The sequence below is a fragment of the Osmerus mordax genome, chromosome 26, assembly GCF_038355195.1.
Source record: "Osmerus mordax isolate fOsmMor3 chromosome 26, fOsmMor3.pri, whole genome shotgun sequence".
Classification (NCBI taxonomy): domain Eukaryota; kingdom Metazoa; phylum Chordata; class Actinopteri; order Osmeriformes; family Osmeridae; genus Osmerus; species Osmerus mordax.
The window spans coordinates 9,194,376-9,203,562 of record NC_090075.1 but is presented as its reverse complement, the minus strand read 5'-3'; the positions used below and the strand labels follow the sequence as shown (position 1 = coordinate 9,203,562).

At 38.8% G+C, this 9,187-nt stretch overlaps 1 protein-coding gene across 1 annotated transcript in view; it reads right to left on the bottom strand.

The window, feature by feature from the left end:
- Window positions 1-7,968: 7,968 nt before the first annotated feature.
- Window positions 7,969-9,187, bottom strand: part of ppat (phosphoribosyl pyrophosphate amidotransferase) — a 55,894-nt gene continuing 54,675 nt past the window's right edge. The window contains exons 10-11 of the mRNA XM_067230069.1: window positions 8,917-9,037; window positions 7,969-8,774 (exon numbers count right to left, since the gene is read on the bottom strand). Of these exons, the coding sequence (XP_067086170.1) occupies window positions 8,599-8,774; window positions 8,917-9,037 (297 nt within the window). The 3' untranslated portion in view covers window positions 7,969-8,598. The remainder of the gene's footprint in view (window positions 8,775-8,916; window positions 9,038-9,187) is intronic.

Here is a 9,187-nt window from a genome sequence, read left to right as displayed (position 1 = left end):
TAAAAGAAAATGCTTCACTTTGTTTTTGTATGAGGTAAATTTGTCGCAATACGACGGTGGGTCACAATGACTGATGGGTCAGAATGACCCGAAGATAACACAAGGGTTAAGAACAAATTTGTTCTTAAACCCCACTTACGCAGTTTTCACGATGATTCTGGCATTCACCAATGTTTTCTTATTTGGGATTTGTACTTAGGTAAGAACAGAATTTACGCACACCCAAGAGTACACTTACACACAATTGAGAGCTGACATGTTTGCGCAAAATAAGTAGTTATGCCGTTTTCATCTGTTCTAATAAAAAATTGAATATTTCTCTCCTTTATAATTTTGCAACTAATAATTTTCATTATTTTACACAATGATATGTTTGTTTGTTTTAATAAATACACACCACTTACACTTCTGCTCATTTGAAAAGCACTTGCCATTGTGTATGAATTGTGCTAGGCCTATATAAATAAACTAACCTTGCTTTGCCTTCAATTCACATCAATTATGTTAACGGGGAACCTTTCCATCCAATAATAATGACTGATCACGGTATTTATAGGCCCAAAGTAGGCCTATTCCACACACTAGGACTACTCCACACACTGGTGTATTTACTGCTTTGTATCCACCGCTGACGGAACTAAATATGATGCGTCGTTATTCACTAACTTCTTGCAGCTGTACCTACGCTTCAGAATTACTGAAGTTTTTCTTTCTTTTAGAGTCGAGGCCTCCACCGTCTTTACCAAGTCTTTTCGACATGGTAGAGACGAGTGTGCACACGACCCTGCCATCTCATGGACTTTTATGGGAATTAACGGGGTTTACCTATGCTCACAGGGCACAAGCTTTCAATTTACGACATATTGGGATTCATCATTCTAAGACCACACCTGCGAACAATTCTGCTGTTTAGGAACACGTCATGAATCACACATAGACTTTTCTTAAGAACTTTCTTAAGAACAAATGTAAGAAATAACTTAGAAGATATTGGTTTATGAGGCCCATTGGGATGACTGGGTTGCTGCTGTAAAGAATAGGTTACTCATAGTGCATTAAAAAGGTTGTTTGGGTTGCCATAATTTGTCATGGAAGGGAAATTCAAATCCTACGCACACCCAACATGACATGACCCACAGAGAGTTCAACGCCGCAAGAAAAGAAACAGACTGGAAATGCCTTGCCTGCAACAGACGGTGTCTGAAAATGTCCTGCACTAAAAATAATGTCTTTGTTTTAATAAATGACTAATACCACAATAATAAAGACTTGAGTTATGATGATTAGCGTGGATTTCATGCTATTTTCAGAGATTAGAGATTTTCTATCATTCTTTTAAAAACATAATTGAAAAAGTAAAGGGTGTGGAAGTAGGCCAGACATTATTAGAATAATCTGGTGTATATTTGAGATTTTTTGACACAAGTTTGAAAAATATATTGAGATTAGCAAGGATTTCACGCTATTTTCAGAGATTAGCGACTTTCTATCATTCTTTTAAAAACATTATTGAAAAAGTAAAGGCTGTGGAAGTAGGCCAGACATTATTAGAATAATCTGGTGTGTATTTGAGATTTTTTGAAACAAGTTTGAAAAAGATATTGAGATTAGCGAGGATTTCATGCTATTTTCAGAGATTAGCGATTTTCTATCATTTAAAAAAAAGTTTTATTGAAAAGGTAAAGGGTGTGGAAGTAGGCCAGACATTATTAGAATAATCTGGTGTGCATTTGAGATTTTTTGAAACAAGTCTGAAAAGATATTGATTAGCGAGGATTTCATGCTATTTTCATAGATTAGCAATTAATTGGAATTTTATTCAAAACTTTATTGGAAAAGTAAAGGGGGTGGAAGTAGGCCAGACATTATTAGAATAATCTGGTGTATATTTGAGATTTATTGACACAAGTTTGAAAAAGATATTGAGATTAGTGAAGATTTCATGCTATTTTCAGAGATTAGCGATTTTCGTCACCAGATTTGCATTGGTCTCTATGGGGCGAGAGTTGGACTTTGTCTCGCTTTCGTGGGGCTCTGAACAAATGTGTACGTCTGTTGGATTCAACAGACAACTGTCTACGATCAATTCTCAAAATGTAAACATTTAAAAATAAAAAATCCTGATTGTTAATTGTCAAACCAACATTTTTGTCCTGTGTGTAAGAGCAAGATAGACGATCTGTCATAGCCCCCAATCAAGCAGAAGAGAAATTTGTGAAGATTGACGACACAAAGTTAATCATCGAAGATGATATGTAGCTTAGTCCTACATGGAGTTGTATTCCCCACAGCACGTATTTTACAAAGACTACGGCAACAAAAGCCAAACGTTGCCACGTTATGTTGGGAATGGGATGCTGTTGCAACGGGTTGGAGCAACAAGTTGCCTAATTAGACTGTAGCCTGTGCCATGTTTATGTACCATGTCAGCTTGACATGTATAAAAGGAAAGCTCAGACAAGGTGAAAGGCTTGGTGACCGGCGTGGAGAAATGCGCGTCTAGTGTGAACAGCATCGCGCCATTCGTAGCAGATTGTGGCGCTTCAGGGCGCTTCGCAGCCAGTGTGTCCCAGGCATTCACGTCAATGAATGAATGAATGAATATATAAATGAATAAATAAATGAATATATAAATCATTCAATCAATTCATAAATGAATAAATAAATGAATACAAAAATAAATACATACATAAATGTAGAATATATGTAACTATTGTTTGACAATTGTGCATTAATGAATACATATATTCGTTTATTTCTGTCTAAATGCATGGATGTGGACATTTATTTATTCATTCATTCATTTGTAAATATGGCAGGTTTGGTCCTTCATAGGCACCATCGTAACTTTTTGTGAGCATTTAAATACATCTCTTGTTCTGCCTGTTTTGTAATATACGTGTCTAATATTTCTATACTAAAATAATATCGTTATTATAAGTATTATAACTATGATGATTTTTCAGTTGGCTATTTTTTGGTGCCCCCTCAGGAGTTGGTGCCCTACGCACAGCGCGTAGTGAGCGTTATGGGAGCGGCGGCACTGGCTACTAGACAACACAAACACTGTGTTTGACGTGATTTAACATAACATTTTGATCGAACGAGTTGCAATAAAGTACTCACATTAAGGAAAGTCATGACTGCGTTCATAACGTGATATAACATTTTAGTTGACATTGTCCAGGGCCCCTTAGATGTCATGTGCCCCTGGGCAAGTGCCCAGTTGCCCTAATGGTTAATCCGGCCCTGCATCACCGTGACAACGACAGTCACGCACCACTCAGTCTCACGCAGGTGATTGGTATTAGCTGATTAGTGGAGTCACAAGACAGAGTTTGATAGTATTTCAACCTAATACAATTTACAAGAGGTGACTGCAGGTGCTGCTAATATCTCTTTTACTACTATTGCTAATGGAACTGTTTTATTCTACTCAGAATCAGAATGGGATTTATTCGCCATGAAAGTTTGCACAGACAAGGAATTTGCTTTGGCAGGAAGGTGCATACAATAAACATATAGGGACCTAAAATTTAAATATGTGGACTATCTATAACTAAGGGTACATAAACTAGCAGTACTAAGTGGGATTGAATTGAATTAAATATACAATAAAATAAAATATAAATTGCCGTAAATTACAATATTAAAAATACAAAAATACAAATATTACAAAAAATACAAATGTACAAGATACAATTTTGTAATGCAGTGCAAAAAGCAGTGTGTTTTAAGCAGGATGTCATTTGAGTCAGTGTGGTCCCTTGGCCTTGTTGAAGAGGCCAACAGCGGAAGGGAAGAAAGTTTTTGTGGCGTGAGGTATTGGTCCTGATGGACCGCAGCCTTCTGCCGGAGGGGAGTGACTGAAACAGCGAGTGTCCAGGGTGGGAGGAGTCGGCCACAATCTTCCTCGCTCGCCTCAGGGTCCTCGAGGTGTGCAGGTCCTCGAGGGTAGGCAGATTGCAGCCAATCACCTTCTCAGCAGTGCGGATGTTACGCTGCAGCCTGCTCTTGTCCTTGGCAGTGGCAGCAGCGTACCAGACGGTGATGGAGGGGGTGAGGATGGACTCAATGATGGCTGAGTAGAAGTGCACCATCATTGTCTTTGGCAGGTTGAACTTCTTCAGCTGCCGAAGGAAGAACATCCTCTGTTGTGCTTTCTTGATGAGGGAGCCGATGTTCAGTTCCCACTTGAGGTCCTGGGAGAGGATAGTACTCCGTTTACATGTGTAATTAGTTATGCGATTACTCAATAAGCGCGTCTACATGATTCTTTTTATTAATCTTTGTATGCTCCATGGACAGAACTTGCACCATCATCCTTCTGCAACAAAGTGTCGCCGTGTCTTCTTGTATCGGCCCTACTGCTGTATGTTTCATTCAATCAACACATTGAATCCTACTAAGAAAGCCGAGTAAACGCACTCAATGATAGGCTACATCTGCTACTGCTATTACTATCCCAACTATAATTTCAACTGTTAAGACTATAATATTCTTTTTATGACTAGCTAGCCTAGGCCTACTTTTTCTTCTGTTTAACAGTTCAACCTTAAGCTTCTCCCGCATTGTATTTCAGCTCTTAGCATTGTTAGATGATGCAGTTCAGTTTCCACACTGCCTCTTTTGTGTGACACACACATTTTTGAAATTCATTTCAGCTTGCGGGTATTTTCTCATTTCTGTATTTTCTGCACCAGTGCTCACGATTGATTACTTGCCATCTAACTAGACAACATTCCCGATCAGGGTGAACACTCAAATGATCTAAAGGCCATAGCATTACACATTTCAAAACAGAACGAACACAACTATAGAACTCCAAACAATGCTTATTTAACTAAGCTAATGCCCTTAATTTAGTAGCTTTTCAGCTTGCCGCAGGGCATTCTGGGTACCAAGAGCAATGCACGAGTATAGGCGATCTACAGCATTGTGTAACACACTTCGGTTGTGGATAGTATGTCCAGAAATAAAGCAAAGTCACTCATTTAGTGGCAGAATCCATTGTTATGTCTACAAAATTATTTTAGATATAGTATAAGTTTAGCTGACTTGCAAATCCTGAGGATAGCCTACTGTAGCAGACCTTTCTATGTGACAACGGACAAGGGTGTTTTGTCCCTCGGGAGTTGCCGTAGGCTTGATGCTGAAAGCATTTGTAAAATCAGTGAGGGCTGTTCGAATAGCGATGCCAAGAAGAGCAGTGGTAAAATACAAGTTATGAAAAGAGACCGCGTCCGTGTCTTATTGTCCACACAATCATATACAATTAGATCTAAAACAAACTTACAAAGAGCTCGGTTACACTACCAAAGTTGAATTAGTAATGTTGTTAGCGATGCTAGCGTTATTTTTGCTAGAGCTAGCTAGCCTATAACATTTCACTGGGTCTTGCAGCTGTTTGATTAACTGAAATTATGATGAAATGTTATGTTCTACTAGCCATTTGCCTACTTTAGCAAGTCACTGTATTACCAAGCCCTGATAGTGTAACTGAGACTACTGTGTTGCCTAAATAATTCCTCTGTCAAGTAATAAGCCCCTGTTCAAGTGTTGAGCATTAAATTAGCTGCACGGTCTGTAGAGATCTTGAGACGAAGCCACTTTTTTGTTTTAAAACCGGATTATAAACTGCTTTGAAATATATGCCGCACAAGCACAAGCAAACTGTAAAATCGGAGTACAAGCCTACTGACTGTGTCAGTTTGTCTGTTATTGGAGTCGAAGTACTAACATTAACTTACACAGCTACTGTAGGCTAATCAACATTCGTAAAAAATGTTCAGGACACCTAAACCCAATGCAGACCTTAAAACTTACTTCAAATATTATGCCTTTTTCAATCACGAAAAGAGCTTGTGGAGCTGTGGAAATATTGTCTATTCTGCTGTCTGTTCTTATTCTTCTGTATCTCACAACAAACGTCTCTCTTCGATTTGAATAATGCAACGCAGCAAAATAAATTCTTCTTTCAACAAGAGGTCAAATGAGATGTCAATCAGCATCAAATTTCCAGTAGCAAATTAAATTTTGGGGTGGCACCCGGGGTGGCCAATCAGATGTCAGGGGTGTCCAGTGCCACCCCGGACACCCCTCTGTCTCCGCTACTGATCGCAATAGGGGTGAATTGTATCGTATGGCATTAGTAGTTGCTTTTATGTATCTTTAATGTATTGGATCGTTGGCAGTGCATCGAGATGGGTATTGCATCGTCCTGATGGAGATGCACATCCCTAATGGAAACCGATTATGAGGTCGATCGGACTAAATGGGCGAACACAAGGCACTATTTTCCCTAATCTCTCTATATTGTTTTTGTGCAGCCGGGAGAGAAATGTCCGTGGCAAGCTAACTAGTTATAGCAAAGGGCAGTTTGTCAACGCTCAGAATGTAGCCCTAAAACAGGAGCACTCGTCGGACATAAACTCAAATACCTCAAAAGTCCCAACTGGAAAATGTTAGCTGTTTTCCAGCGCTGTAGAGGAAACCTTAGTGAACAGATTTACAGTTTAGGCTTTGGCACACTGGAAATTCAAGTTCGTAGTCAGATTGTTTCACATTTGCAAAAATAAGGGAGAGCCGAAAAACTAAGGGAGTGCCGAAAATGTACTAGCGCCGTTTGGCTTCCTAGAACAGTTGTGGAATTGTTTTCCTTACCAGTGACAGTGGGCTACACTGGTTTAAAACTACAGGTATATAATGTTTATTTCACCAACTTATAGTTTACTTTCAATCTAATGTCATAAATCATTTTATTTATTTTGTCCCCAGTGATTTCTGTGATATAGCAGTATATACTGCAGTCTACTAGTCTGAAACACATTTTGCCAATCCCTTTACAAATTAAATGCCGCTACTGTAGCTAGCTAAACTTGAGGCAATCTCCAGTACAGAATGACAAACACTAAAGTTTGTGATTTTACTGTTGAGAGTGGATAAGTGTATGAATGTATGTATGTAATTATATTTGTCCAGGAGGAGGCACGTGTGACTGATGATCTTATAAAGGGGGATGTTCACCCTCTCTCTCTTCACTTGTTACCTGACTCTCACGGAGAGAAGCATGTTATACTTTCAATAAATAATGCCACGCATTGATGGCTAAAGAGACAAACGTCTAAATGTCCGTTCATTCCTCTGAATCATTATTCCGCTGTGCAGGTAGGCAGAAGGTATAAGCCTACCTGTTAACATTTACTGGTAATTTTGATGATGAATGAGGTGTTGAAATGTCAAACTAATCAATGTTAACTAGTTATGCCTCTACCTGTAACAGTACTGCACTGAATTTCTCCTTCCAAGGTTTCAAAAGATTTTTGTCAATGAGTTATGCTGGAAGTTTTTCCTTGTCTTCCTTAAGGGTTTATGTTGGTTGAAGGGCTAGACTAGACTAATTGAGGCTGTCAATAATAAGGGGTTGTCTGGGGACTCAATGCCGTTGCCATGGATGAGTCGTGTGAGACAATTATGGATAGGCATGTCCTGAGTGACATTCTACAGATGGATGCAGTGTGGCTAGCGGTGTCCGATTCCATTCTGTGGAGAGACTGAACTGAGTCACATCAGGATTTCGGATGCTGGAATTCAGATAAGGAGTACTTGAGTGTTTTAGTTCCAGGGTAGATTGACTGTTTTCAAAATACATTTCTTTTCTATTTTTCATTAAATCATAAACAGGTCTATTTTACTTTAAGGTATTTTCACAATAAAATTAGTGCAACCTCAAAATATATTTGGGAGCATTTGTACGGGTGCAAATAATCGTTGCGATGCGACCTGTTTTAATTCATTTACAAAACGCTAAAAGCGGTAGGCCTACATCTAACACAGCAGGAAGAAAGATGTGTCTCTCAGGTCACCAGGATCTGCCTTCCAGTGTGCCACTCCAATGACCCCCTCGGTCCAGTAGCAACTTGAGAAGGCCTGGTTGCAAGGTGGAAGCATTGCACAAACACATTGTCAATAATCAGTTTTATTCAGTTTGATACATACACATACCCATGTTAAATCCAAAATGAAGCCCTATCTGTCCAGGTGCCGATAATATACACTTTGAACAATGATGGCACAGCAGTAAGTATTTAGGTAAAGAGAAAGGTTTGGTATGGTATGGTTATTATAAAAAATACATGCAAAACACCTATTAACAATCATGTAACACAAGTGAGGTAATTCTGCGAGATGTTTTATATTTAGAAGAGTTTTATAAACTCAAATTTTTGGTTTTAACTAATTGCATTTTAAACTAACCAATCTGGCAACAATTTCCTCCTACATGGGACAATGCATCAAACACTGATTTGCAGGTTTAATAAAGGAATATGAAATTCAAAGATCCCAATGGAGGAATGGATGGTTTCAGTTTATGCTAAACAATATTGCTGTGAATACTATTATTGTAGTGCAATGATGAGTTACAACAGATTAATTTCAATCAACCCACAGCATTCTTTCAGATCAGGAAAACAGGTATTATTTTACTTAACTGTTGGCACTTGGTTAGATTTGAATTTAATTGATACCTCGTATACTAAAAACGTTATTCGGCATCTATTCTCTCCTCCAACCTGGGCGGGTCGTGGGGTTGTGTCATTACCACTCCAGCTCAACAGGGTATTTCCCTGTCAGGCAAGCAGTGCAGTGGCCAACCTTTCTATTTGCTTTGTTATTTGAGTCGATCATCTCATCCTTCTCCAGGAGGGATGGGATCCCTCCCTGAACAGCTGACACCAGGCCCTCCACTGACAAGTACTGAACACTGGTGGCACCTGTAAAACATCAAATTGTGTCTGAATCAAATAACTCCTTACAGATGTTACGGAAAATGATAAGGCCTTGTCAACAATCACCTTCATTTAAAAAGCTAAATGTAAAAAAATAAACACCAACTGGCTATGTTAATTCTCTTACCAATGTAGCCAGCTATGTCCTTGAACTCTGGCTTGTTGGCAATGAGCTCTTCCTTGGTAGGAATGTTGATCCCCATGTAACAAGGGAACCTTATTGGAGGAGAAGCTACCCTGATATGAACCTGTGGTAAAAATTATTATAGACCATGTGAGCCATGGTTAGTAAAAGTGCATTAGTAAAGGAAAGATAAATTGACATCGATTGTACTTAAGTCAGTTTTTGTGTACTGTGTATTAATGTATTTGTGTACTGTGTACATTTTCTAACTACT